General features: G+C 47.8%; 1 protein-coding gene across 2 annotated transcripts in view; it reads left to right on the forward strand.

The window, feature by feature from the left end:
* The first annotated feature begins 878 nt into the window (after positions 1-878).
* Positions 879-13,262, forward strand: part of GLDN (gliomedin) — a 68,699-nt gene continuing 56,315 nt past the window's right edge. Inside the window, exon 1 of one of the 2 annotated variants that reach the window (XM_037054630.1) lies at positions 879-971. Coding sequence is in view for 1 of the 2 variants with exons in the window: in XM_037054631.1 (XP_036910526.1) it covers positions 7,154-7,516 (363 nt within the window). In the remaining variant the exon portion in view is untranslated. Of the gene's footprint in view, positions 972-6,734; positions 7,517-13,262 lie in introns of those variants that run through there. The other variant, XM_037054631.1, reaches the window with a different exon arrangement.

The following is a 13,262-nucleotide window of genomic DNA, read 5'->3' on the forward strand; positions in this document are numbered from 1 at the left end:
TATTTTTTCTGCTGCCTGTCCATCATCTTGAACATTCCTAACTGGCCCAGAATTTAGGATAAGAAGCGTCCCACTTTTGATGAAGAGTGCACCGATGAATGCTAGTGAGGTTTCAATAGCATGACCTTGGGCAAGTCACGTAACCTGCTTGAGCCTTGCTTTCTCATCCACGAAATTGTTGTAAGACTTGTTCTGCTCATTTCACAGGCTTATTACAGGGCTCAAATGACGTGAGAAAGTACTTTGAAAACCGAAGGCCTATAAATGTAGGGTTTTGTTTTGAACTTTCAAAAACAGTGGTTCAAGTTTCATGAGTGGGGCTTGGCAGTATTAACTTACTTTCATAGATTTGGTCATTTCAAGGACACTCATAGAACTGCCCTTCACATTTTCATTCAGTCTCTGAAAATCACTTTTTTTAATTTACTGAATGATCATAACTCCAGATTTAAAAAAAAAACGCTTCTCTCCATAGTCTGACGAGGTTACAATTTAAAGTTTACTAATGTTGGAGCTTGCAGGCCCGTCTCCGACGTTAACTGGGTGGTTGATGTAGTAGACAGAGATGTGCCTCCACCCGCTTTCAAGAAGGACTTGCTGCCCAGCTGCAGGGTGTGAAGTCAAGGTGTGCCTCAGCTTCAAGAGCCACCTGGCCCAAGATCACACCTCTCTGGGGGCAGCCCACATCTCCCCACAGCTGAGTGAGACTGGTTTGAAGACCCAGTCATTCCGGCCTCCGCAGAACACCGTGATGGGCGATACTCAGTCCAGAGCTCCCCAGTAGCTGCGCTGAGGCTTCGCAGGGCTGCATTGAGTTGGACTTCTGCCTACGCCTAATCCTGCTTCCTCCTTTGTTCTTCACAGGTGCTGATCCCTAATAAACCATTTGAACCCCAAATTCTATCTCGGCATCTGTTGCAGAGATTCAGCCTGTGACAATCGGCTATGATGCACTAGAAGGGCTGGATGAGGTGAGCTGGGAGGGGGGTATGTTTATGGCAAACAAGGAAACAAAGAAAGCACAGAAGAAGTAGTGGAGAATTGAAATAACACTACTGTACAACCTTGGACAGCTCCATGTCTAACAATGACTGGGCGACTGAAGGTCTACGGACTATGATGGGGTACATCTATTGTTACCTGCCTATCTTAGACCAAATCTCACAAGAGAAGCAGTATCAGCTGTTCTTAGTCCCACCCCCAGAGATAACCTGATTTGTCACTCTCACCTTGAGGCACCAAAGGCTCAGAAAAATGCAAATACCCACTAGATATTACACAGAAACCCCTGCTAGTATCAAGATTTGCCAAATCATTTAAATGTTAATCATGCTTCTATTTTTCAACTACTTTTAAATATGCAATAAAAGACAAAGTTTTTTAGAACTCAGTGTTTTCTTATTTCATTTGGGAAGGTGGGCTTAAAGGCTGAAATTGAGTTTGGTGAAGGTGAGGGATCACACACAGCTTCTGCAGTGATGGAAGCCACTACAAACCCTGGCAGTAAAAGGCGAACTTTGAAAATAAAAATCTGTCATCTACCAACCCAGCATCTCTGGATACTCCATACCACACACACACACTTAAAGGCCCTCAATGGCTTCCCATTGATCTCACAATAAAGACCCCAACCCTATGAGGTCCCACCTACAGAGTCTGACTCCTAACCTGGTCTCCAGCCTGATTTCATTCTGTTCTCCTTCCTGATCCACATTCTATGCTGCCGCCACAGTGGCTTTCTTATGGTCCCTTAAAAAAACCACAGTACACCCTGCCACAGGGCCTTGCACATACCGTCCCCTCTGCTCGAAACTCTTCCACCCATACCTCCACCTCTTTAAGGAGTACTCATCTTTTTTCCAGCTCAAGCATCATTAGTTCTTCAGGGAAGCCTTCCCTAACCCCACACCCCACACCTATGACAAGTTCCTCACTGGTGAAATTGCACAGAATCATGCTCTTTTCCTTCAGGGCATTTATCTCATTTAGAATTATACTTCATGTCTGTGGTTACTGGGTTAATCTCGTCTCCCTCTTCAGGAAGGCAGGAATGGTGTCTGGTGTTGCTCTTCATCCCATCCTAGCTCCTAATGTGGTTCCTGGCAGATAGCAAACACCCAATTTGTTGAACAAATGGATAAATGAATAGATGGATGAATGAATGAGTGAGTGAGTGAACAAAGAAAAAGAGAGAATTGCTAACTTTGGTTGGTTAGCTTGAAACGTCTCAGGGTTTAAATGTAGAAATGGGGAGTTAAAACCAGAGGTGGTTGGGTGGAAGGTGTACATGGTGTCGACTGTTAGGGAGACTTCCTCCCTCTCCAACTGGCGAGAGGGCAGGGTTGGTGGGGAGGTAGCAAAGCACCATCAGAAGTCACAGCATAGCTGCCAACCTCATCACAGAGGTTGGGTATAAAAATACCCAGGCCTCAGAGTAAATGAAAATTATTCACTTCACGATCAGGAGGAAATGCTTTGGAATTAAAGTTGGAGTATATCCTTGAATTGGATTTCATCCTCCAGGGCCCTAAAGTTAACCAGCTGGAATCATTTTTTAAGGAACATCCTATTTAACCTGTGGAAGTGGAGCACCTGCCTTTTAATGGAAAAACTACTTCTCATTGTAAACATAGCACACAATGTTCTTCTCTTCTTTGGTCTCCAGAAAAGGTAATTCAGATATCTCCCCATGTCCTCACTGAATGTTGAACCTCCTACATCAACAAAACAGGCCAGATTAATAGCTAACTTTTTAAAAAATATTAAGTGGAATGTATCAGCCCATCCTGAGAAATACTAGGCAGGACCGCCTGCGTAGACATAGCTGCCTCTCAAGAAGTGGTGGGGGGCTTAGGAAGCTAGAGATTCAAGGACCCCACATAACCAACTTCAGAGCCACCACATTCAGACAACAGACCAAGTTTACCGTGCATTCAAAAGTTCTGTTCCTTAAAAAACATCAACAAAGTATGATTTATTAATCAATCAGTTAACTCAGTATTCCTACTGGGCACAAGCCCCTGCTGGTGTAGCCCTGTACAGTGGAGAGAGTGCCTTTCTTTAAACATGCTGTAGCCCAACAAAGGAACTAAGATCGGGAAAGACTAAAATGTTGGTCAACAGGGTATGGGTGTCAGTAAGTTCAGACTGTCCATGGCCAAGAGCATTTACTGTATGCCAAGTGCTTTACATGTATTTTCTCATTAAATCTTCACAACCCCCCTTGAGATACATAGAATTATAGTCTCCTCCAAGAAGTTGAGTGACATACCCAAAGTCACAGTTAAAAGGTGGTTTAAAGCTCAGCTCTGTCTGATTCTAAAGCCCATGCTCTTAGCCTCTGAGTCCCTGGGGCTTGCAGAGTTCAGGGACAGGGAGAGCTTGAGGCTGGCATGAAGGCAAGATGTGATGAGGAAGGGGATTCTGAATTAGACCTTAAACTGGGGCAACCCTGAAATGGGCCAGAGAAGGAGAAAGGTTGATGGATGGTGGAGAGAGGGTGTGGAGAGAGGACAGAGGAGAAAGGCCAGCTCTTTGAATACAGCCATTTTAGAGCAAGAGATGAGAGAAGATAAGCTCCATTGTAGGTCATAGTAACAAGTCCCACCTTCTCCTTCCTTGTAAAATACCATCCTACACAGACAGGCTTGAGGAGGGAACTAGGAGAAGGGTTGGTAGGAAGTGAATCTTTTTTTTTGGGGGGGCTTGTTCTGCCCTCTCTTGGCCCCAGTGCAGTATCTCAGACACTCCACCCACCCAGCCCATTGTCTACACCATAAGCCTTTGCAGTCCTGCATCCCAAGAGGAACAGCATCTTGCATTGGGCAGAGCCTGGCTGGTTCCAAGTGGAACTGGAACTTGATTCCTTCTACTGGCTATGGACTCTGAGCCAGAGGGGTTGTGGGGGTGTGTGCCAGGCTACCCTCGGTCTCCTGTTAGACAAGCAGCCTTCCAAGGAAGATGGGGCCAGGTCTGTGGTATGTGCTGCAACTGTTCAAGGCCAGACAGGTTCGAAAGATTCGGGCAGATGGAAGAATATTCACGGAGTCATGAGGATGTTTGACATGCCTTTATTCAAGGGTGGGCAACCCACACATGCTGCAAGCAGCGTGTCTGCCTGCATGCCACCTGTCCCCCTGTGTGGCACCCAGCAGGGAGTCCCTACCCTTTTAAATACTGGATACAAAGAAAGCCAGCAGGCTGCCAACAGATATTCTGCAAGAGAGCTTCATACTACCTGTGCAAGCCCACTCACGGGTATGGGAACAGTTTATCAGACCCAGTCTCAAGGCTGTAAGAATACCACTTATCAGGCCCATTCTCAAGGGTATGGGAAACTGCTTCCCTTAGCTACCCCGACACCTGGATGAGGAAGCCAGACTGCCTCTGTTTACCCTACATGGCATAAGCAGAGTTTTGTTCTTAATCCCTACCATCACCACACACACGTTTCACGTGGAAATTCCCTCGCTAAACAGCCTTTCATACATTCATTTGTTTACTCACACATTCCACAGGCAATTATTGAATGGCCATTTCAAGCCAAGAACTGTGCCAGGTGTGGGGGAAGTCTGGGTCAAAACAAGATGTGGCCCCTAACCTCAGGAGCCGTGTATTCTGTTGATGGTGGGCACTGGTGACAGGTGGTCAGGCAACAGTAACTGTAATGAACATTGTGATAAAGAGACACTAGGAGGCCCCATGGGACTCTAACTGCCCATGCTGTAAGCCGCTTGTCTTGTTCATTCTGACACCTCCAAAAGCCCATCACTGTGCCAACAGATACTAGGTGCTCAGTAGGCTGTTAGTGAGTGACCTCACTCACTCACTCATTCATTCATCCATCTATTCATTTATGTGCCGCCGCCCGCGGCAGCAAGGTGTTCGCGAGGTGAGGCGATGGACTTAACTTAATTAAAATAATGGAGAGGTCCAAGTGCTCCTGGCTGGCAAATGGCAAGTTTATTCAAGGAACTGCTGGCTTATATGCAGAACTACAGTGGCCTGAGAACAATGCTGTTTTACAAAAGTTTGTACATTCCCGAAGGCTATCAAGAGGGCAAGATGTTCTCACATCCTGAGAACATTAGCCCACAGATAGCAGTGTCCTCAAGATTATCTCTTTCCTGGAACATGACGCACATGCCAAGACCTTGTTCTTTCCTTCAAGGCTGAGAAGGAGAAGGTCCGGAAGATGTCAAGATACCCGCCGGCTCCAGGGACCAGAAACCAAGTCCCGCCACCGTTTTCACAGTGGGGGCTCTGTCCGTGGTCCCCTGCGGCCTGGTGGGCTCCCACATTTATGCATTTATTCAACAAATTGAGTGTTTGAATTAACAGCAGGCTGACCCCCAACTCTCCTCCCCAGTGGGAAGAAGCCTTACAATTGGTGCCCTAAGCCTGGATGACAAGAGATAAGGGCACATGGCAATTTTTCAATTAGGTCACAGTATGTTGGAGTTAGGAGGCACTAGACAAGGTTGTCTGTATCATCTCCCTGGCCTCCCAGACATCATGTCCCTATAGTGGGGGTCCTTCATCAGCCACTTGGACTAACTGCTCCTCATCCAGATTCAAGAGAGAATTCAAGGTGGTCAATGTCCCTCTTAAAACTCAGGAATCCAGACCTTGACACAGAACTTCTGAGATGTAACTTCAGTCTTCTTGTGCTTCCCCAGAGGTTCTACCCTGGCTCACACTAGTGAGTAGTGGGCGAGAAGTGACTACTTCTGAGACTCCCTGGACTTCCTTCTTTGTGTGTGTGTGTGGGGGGGGGGGCGTATGGAACCCACCTACAAGAATTGGAACATACGCCTTTGGGGAGGAGATGGTTACAAAGCTCTTTCCATTAAGTCCTAACACGCTTGCTTCCCCATCATCCTACTGGTCCCCTCAGTGCAAAAGCAGCTGTGACCTGCTATGCTAGAGAAAGTCCTTTCTCTTTGACAGCTCCAGCTGGCTCAAAGGGCCACCTCCTCCTCCTCCAAGATAATGGGCTGGGGAAAGAGCAATCACAGCTTCTGGTTGAGGTCCTCCAACACCACAGGGGCCTCCTGCAGGCCCTGGGGAAGCAGAACCATTCTGAAGAGAGCTGAGAAAGACAGAGCAAAGAGTCTGAGAAGTGACTGTGTTTGGGGGACAGTGGCCCTTGAAGCACAGCAGGCATCTGAGCTGACAGGAAAGGGAAGTTGTGAAGGAGTAACTAGTCATCCGCCCTCTCAAGCAAGGCTGCCTAATATAAGGCCTGGAAGGGGGCTGGCTGGAGTCCCAGCCCTTCAGCCAGAAACTTCCTCGGCATCAGTCCAGAGCTGTCTTGGGACATGCTCAAAGGCCCCTAGCTGGGCAGTGGCCGAATGGGATTAGACCCAGGTCTCTTGAATCCCACTCTTAAACTTTTTTCTCATCACCCTGCCACCTTCCAGGTATGGGTTCTATGGGAGTGTTCTTGATCTGTCAAATCCTGGAACTTTCCCTTCAAAAGACGACTCCTGCTTGCCAGACAGGGCTGGGCTTTTCTGTGTCTGACCAGTGGCCTTCTTAACCCTTCAATGTCAATTGTCTCCCTGTCCCTATCCACCCCCTTCCTGGTAAAGGTCTAGTGAGCTCTTCAGGAGTCCTGTGATGGTGGGAGGAGCATGGGCAGCCTGAGCCCGGCCCAGCCACAGACCTTCCAGGAACAGTGGGCATGTGCCTTGGCATCAGGGCGTGCTGATGCTTCTCTCAGAGAGGGCAGTGTGGGGGGAATGGGGAGGAATCCAGCGACTTCTTGGCAATACAAATTCCTCCTCTCCCCCTCAGTCTGACCCTTGTCTGGCCCTCTGAGCCAAAGCAATACGGACAGGCAGGGCAGTTCGGAAAAGGAGGGAGAGGCGAGTTTGCTGGTTTGCTTGGCCAGCACTGAGCATGAGCCCTGTCTACCCCTCCTCCGCGGGCTGTCTCCACTAGCTCCTCTCCCCGTCTACCCATCTCCGCCCTCCTGTCCCTCCGGGCTGCTCGGGCGCCACAGCTACTGTCCCCAACCTGCCCCACCACCCAGCCAAAGGGCGGCGTGACTCACGGCGCTGCCACCAGCCCACGGCTTGCCCGTGGCGTATAAAGTTTGCCCGGGCAAGAGGCGGCCCAGCCCTGACCTCTGGCGGGAGGCGCGCAGAGCATGGCCCGAAGCGCGGAGCGAGGCTGCGGGAGCTCAGGTTGGGGGCTGCGCGGCGCCCTGGCCGCTGTGGCCCTACTGTCTGCGCTCAATGCCGCCGGAACCGTGTTTGCGCTTTGCCAGTGGCGCGGCCTGAGTGCGGCGCTGCGGACGCTGGAGGAGCAGCGGGTCAGGGAGCAGAGAGAGGACAGCGCCCTGCGCGCCTTCCTGGAGGAGTTGAGTCGCGCGCCGCGCTGGGCGCCCGCGTCACCCCCGGACCCCGTGGGCGCCGCGCGCAATAAGCGCAGCCAAAGCGGGGAGCCAGTGCCGCACCTCCGAGCGGAGAGCCAAGACATGATGATGATGATGACCTACTCCATGGTGCCGGTAGGCGGGGCTTGACTCCCCGGGCACCCCTGCCTCAGTGGGCGGTGGGCGGTGGGCGGTGTGGGGGAAGAGCTCCACGCCCTCTCCTCCCTTGGCCAGGTGGAGGCGGGCGGGGGGGCGCTGTGGAGAGAGTGCCCTGAGGATATAATCTTAGCCCTCAGGGGTCAGTGTCTTCTTCAGTTAAATGCGGAAGAGGTGAAGGGGTAAGTCTTCCACCTCTGATGCCAGTTGAGTCTGCAGGTGAACGAGAGGTGTAGGCAGTGTTTCTAAGAGCGTACTTTTCTTCCTAACTTTGGACAAAAGTTTTCACTTTCCTGTGTGAAGGGAGCCCCAGCGGTCCCCGGGCTCTGCCTCACTGAGGCCTCGTGAGAGCTGGGAAGCAGCACACCTGAAAGGATGCCGGCTTCTTCAGCCAAGGGGTTCTTTCCCTGTGGTCATAGAGTGGTCTGTTCTTCACTGGGCCCCCGTGCCCACGAGACTGTTGACCTAATTGTCTCTGTTTAAGTGAAAACAATCAGCCCTAATTTTACTAACCACCTCGGACCTTGATGCTCAGAAACTTGCTCCTGGGCCTAAAGCGGTTTTCTTAAAGAGTCCACGCTGATGGTTCTATGGAGTCTGCGGAGCTCCAGCAAGCCTTGCAGGCGGTGCACCCTCACCTTTTCATTAGATTTTCAAAGATTCTCCACTGCACTTGAACCCAAAACGTTCCAGAAACATTGCTCTAAAGAGAGTCTTGAAAGCAAAGCCCCCCAAATCTTTTTTTTAACCAGTGTTAAGTGTCTTTGCTTTGGTGATTTTTAACTTAGCCATTGTCTAACAGTCGCATGTAGATCACATTGCTGTTCCCCACTCCACCTGATTGTCCATCACAACCACAACAGTCTCACTGCACTTTGTAATTACAACGGTTTCAGTTCTGCCACCTCAAGTCAACTGTGGGGGATCATTCGAGACCCTAGGCATTTGAAGATCAATCCTCTTCCCGCTCTGTTATCATAGAAGCTTTTACATATCTTATGTGAGCTGAAATGCTTTTAAAACTACATGGAAGTACTACATACTGCAAACAACGCTTTTTGAGAGATCAAATTTTCTATCCCCCACTTCATTTTTTTAAGCCATAAACATTTAAAAATCTGAACCTAAGCAAAAATTTAAAAAACAGACCTCTATAAAATGATGAAATATCATTAGGGGAATTTGCTCTCTCTCTTCTCTCTGCTGTGCATTTCGAGGGGCTTTTTTGGAACCCTCCAAGAAGGATGTGTCTGAGCATCAACATTTCATATGTTTAATCCAGCTTTTAAACAAAGGCTTGTGTATCCAAGTTGCAGCCTGTTCAGCCACTAACTCAAGAAAATGGACTCATTTCTGTGTCAATCTGAAAGCTAAATTTCACTATGACAACCTGCTCTATTTACAGGTCAGCAGAAACCACATTTATCTGGCTGAAAAATGTTTATAGATTATCACCAATTCACCCCCCACCCCCGCTCTCAAGGAACATGCTTTGACCTTTTAAAGCCAATGAGGGAATTTCCCTGCTGCCTTTCCTCTTGGGAGTAGTTCTCAAACAGTTGGCACATTAAAAATGTAGATTCCGGGGCTCTACCCTCAGACATAAAATCATGATTTCCCCACCCTTCCACCCCAGGGGGAGTCTGATGCAGGTGGTTCAGGTGCCACCCTTCAAGGAAGGCTGCTCTAGACCTTCTCTAACTTCAATGTTCATATGAATATCTTAGGGGTCTTGTTGAAATGCTGATTCTGATTCAGAAGGTCTAAGCTGGGGCCTGAGATTCTGCATTTCTAACATGTTCCACTGATACCGAGGCTGATGGTCTGAGGACCACACTTTGAGTAACAGGTTCTAGAGCAGCGGTTGTACATTGAAATCGTGTGGGGAGCTTTCAACATGACTACGCATAGATCCCACCCCTGGAGATTCTGAATTCATTGTCAGGGGTGCAGCCTGGGCGTGGGTGCCCACTCACTGCAGGAAGGCTAGGGCATGACTTCCTGATGACAGAAAGCTGCCTTAAGCATCTCACTCTCACCGGGTCCCCCTTGAGGCTTCTGCTTCAGGCACAGGAACCAATTTTATTACTGAAAAACCCTTTTCTTTCTTTCCTTACTTCCTCCATCCCTCTCTCTTTCCTTTTTTTCTTGGCAACATTCTCACTATTCACCTTTGCAAGTTTTTCTCACATTTATTCTGACTTTCTCAGGACAGGGAATTAGTCACTTGAGGAAACGGTTTTTGAAAAAGAACTGTCCATAGGGCACCACTAGTAGAGAAGTTGCTAAAAGAACTGTTTAGCCCACAGGCAGATGGTTGGTGCACACGCTCATTAAGGTGGACGTCTGCACCCCCTTTCACATAGCACCAGTAGGGCTCCCATGAGGGCACAGTCAGAAGTCCCCTCACTGAGGTCCCATGTCCTTAGAGATCTAGGACTAAAGAAATAAGCTGTGCACAGATTAATATCATCATTTTAAAAAGTCCTCCAAAATGGCTCATTTATCCATAATGAGCCTCCTCAAGCTAACAGAATTCAGAGTTCTGTGCTTTTGGCTGAAAGCACATCTACTCAGCATGGTAATTCTGGCTGGCACATTCTGACCAGAGACTGGTTGGCAGCTGTAAATAACTTTGTTAGAGGGGCAATGTAACTAATTACTACTTAAGGACAGTAAAATCTGTCATCTGCACAGAAACTAGGGTTCAGCACCCAGTAGGAAGAAAGTTTTACTTCTTATGATAGGCACCTTAAGCTCCCAATGGATCAAAAATTTACACTTTAAGGAATGAAGCTTTAAAATTACTAGAAGAATCCTGGCTGGTGTAGCTCAGTGGATTGAGCACGAGCCTGTGAACCAAAGGATCGCAGTTCGATTCCCAGTCACGGCACATGCCTGGGTTGCAGGCCAGTTCCCGGCAGGGGATGCATGAGAGGCAACCACACATTGATGTTTCTCTCCCTCTCTCCTTCCCTTCCCTTCTAACAATAAATAAATAAATAAAATATTTTTTTAAAATTACTAGAAGAAAATATGAATAACTCATTTTTAATCTTGAAATGGAGACCTTTCTTTCAAACTATAACTTGAAAGCCAGAAGCAAACAATAAATAAATAAACCTAACTACATTTAAAAGCACATACAACAACAACGAAACTTCTGCATAGCAAATAACAACAAGAAGAAACAAACATACGCCATCAACAAAGGCAAACACAAACAACAAATTGGAAAAAATATTTGCAGCTCCTGTCATCTATACAGGGCTGATCTTCCCAATGTCTATATAAGCTCTCCTGGAAGACGATAAGGGAAAAAGCCCAAGAATGATATGAGTAAGATCAGCAACAGAAATAAGAATTGAGTAGGAAAATGGAACACAGTTCTCAGAAAAAGAAATGCGAATGTCTCTTAAACACATGAGAAAAGATCTCTTGATTTAAAAACAGGAAGTATGAGGACCCTGAGTAGTTTTTACCTGTCAGAAAGACAAACCATGAAAGTTTAACAACACTTTCTGTTGAGGAAGCAGAAGGGACACAGCCATGCGCTTGCATTGCGGTTTGGGGTGCAAAAGGGAACAGCCTATGAGGAAGGCAACTTATCGACACCTAAGAAACTACAAATACATTCATCCTCTGACCCAGCACTTTCACTTGTGGGAATCTATCCCTCACAACAGACTTATTACCCATGAAATGGTGTAAGCACATAGTTGTTCACTGCACAATATTTGTAAATGCAAAAGACTTTTAACAACCTCAGGACTCATCAAACTGGCCTGTATACCCCCTGGGATGCAAGGTGGCTGTAACACAAGAATGAGGACATTCTCTCTGTTCTGCTGTTGGAACAATCCCCAGGGTATACTCGTTTTAAGTGAGGAGGGCAAAGCAGTGAAAAGCGTATATTGAACTACTTTGCATAAGGTAGAAGAGGAAAAATACATGAAGACATGAACAAAAGTGCTTGCTTAGGGAGGGTGGGGATACAGCGGGAATGAGCCTCCCACTGTACAGCTTTGTGTATTATTTTGACTTTTGAACCGTGTGATTGTGTTACTCTCTTGTGAGTGAAAAGGCCTCAAGCACAAGGTCATGTGGCAGCTGCCGGTGGGCTGGAGGTGCTAGAGCGTGGTAGGGAGCCGCCGAGGTTCCCGTGCTCCGGTTCAACGGGATGCTCTTGCTGATTGTTGCCATGTGAGAACCAGAACCCAGCGTGCCCAACATTTTGATTTTTTTCAAGAGAAGTTAAAAAATCTGACTGTTTATGTAAAATAGCTTGACTTTTAAATATTGACAAAAATTCAAAAAATCTTTTTAATTGGCTGACAGTGTGTTGGCCAAACAACACGTTGTTAGGGGCCACATTAGGGCTTCCAAGCCCAGTCTGTGGCAGTCGCAGCCTGTGATCATGGGTGGTTTGGGACAAAAACGGCTTTATGTAGCTCCACCCCAACTCCATGCCTCACTATTATTTCCCAGCCTGATTCTAATCAGGACAATAGTCCTGGTGCCATCGTTATTGCTATTGTTGGTTGAGTGGAGATGGATTTTTGTGTTTGGTTTGGTTGGGCTTTTGTTTTGTTTTTTGGGCTGTTTCTAAAACTCAACTCCACCTTCCGTGGATGGAGATTTCCCTCGAGTGTGGTTTTTCAGAAGCAGGTGCTGCAGTTCTGAGGGTGCTGCAGGTGCTGCAGGTGCTGCAGTTCTGAGTTCTCAGGGAGGAGGGTCCAGCTGAGCTACGCGGTAACACATTATTGCAACAAACAGAGCTGTTCACGGTGACTGCTGTGAGGTACATGTATGTGGATCTCTGCATTATCTTGTTTTTTTTAAAATAAATACTTTATTTATTTATCTTTAGAGGAGAAGGGAAGGAGAGAGGGGGAGAAACATCAATGTATGGTTGCCTTTCGTGCGTCCCCTGCTGGGAGTTGGCCTGCAGGGAACTGGCCTGCAACCCAGGCATGTGCCCTGACTGGGAATCGAACTGCGATCGTCTGGTTCACAGGTCCGCGCTCAATCCACTAAGCTACACCAGCCAGGGCTTGCATTATCTTGTTTAAAGGGGAAAAAAATCCAATCACCCACAGCCACAGCTCCTGTTTGCATGGATGCTGTATTTACTTGAAGGCCCTACAGTGGCTGTGCTGGGATTTACCCCCTTCTCCCGCCCCTCGGACTGGGTCACTTCCAGGTGATGGAAAAGCTGAGGAGTTCATGCCAGAGTCAACACGCTGTGGCCTACATGCCAAGTCCAGCCCGCCACTTGTCTTTGCACAGCCCACAAAGTAAGGGTTGTTTTCACATTTATAAATGGTTAGGGGGAAAATCAAAGGAAGACTCATACTTCGTGACACATCAACATATAAAATTCAAATTTCGGCGACCACAAAGAAAGTTTCATTGGCATACAACCATGCCCATGTGTTTACGTATTGTCTGTGGTTCCTTTCACAGGAAACAGCAGAACTGAGTAGTGTCACAGAGACCAAGTGGCCCACAAAGCCCAGACTGTTTTCTGTCTGGTCCTTTACAGAAGTTCGTGGACCCTGGACTGTGGTCCACCGGAGCAGAGGGTGCCGGGGGGCCATTCCTTCGCAGAGCCCAAGCTACCGAATCAGGATTGTCCTCACATCCGTTAACCCTGGGTTTAATGCCTCCCTGAAGATGACGTATCAAAGACAGCGCTGACCTGAGAGCATGGCTGCACTTGAGA

The sequence above is a fragment of the Sturnira hondurensis genome, unplaced genomic scaffold, assembly GCF_014824575.4.
Source record: "Sturnira hondurensis isolate 20B ecotype Veracruz unplaced genomic scaffold, ASM1482457v3 Scaffold0008196, whole genome shotgun sequence".
In the NCBI taxonomy this organism is placed as follows: domain Eukaryota; kingdom Metazoa; phylum Chordata; class Mammalia; order Chiroptera; family Phyllostomidae; genus Sturnira; species Sturnira hondurensis.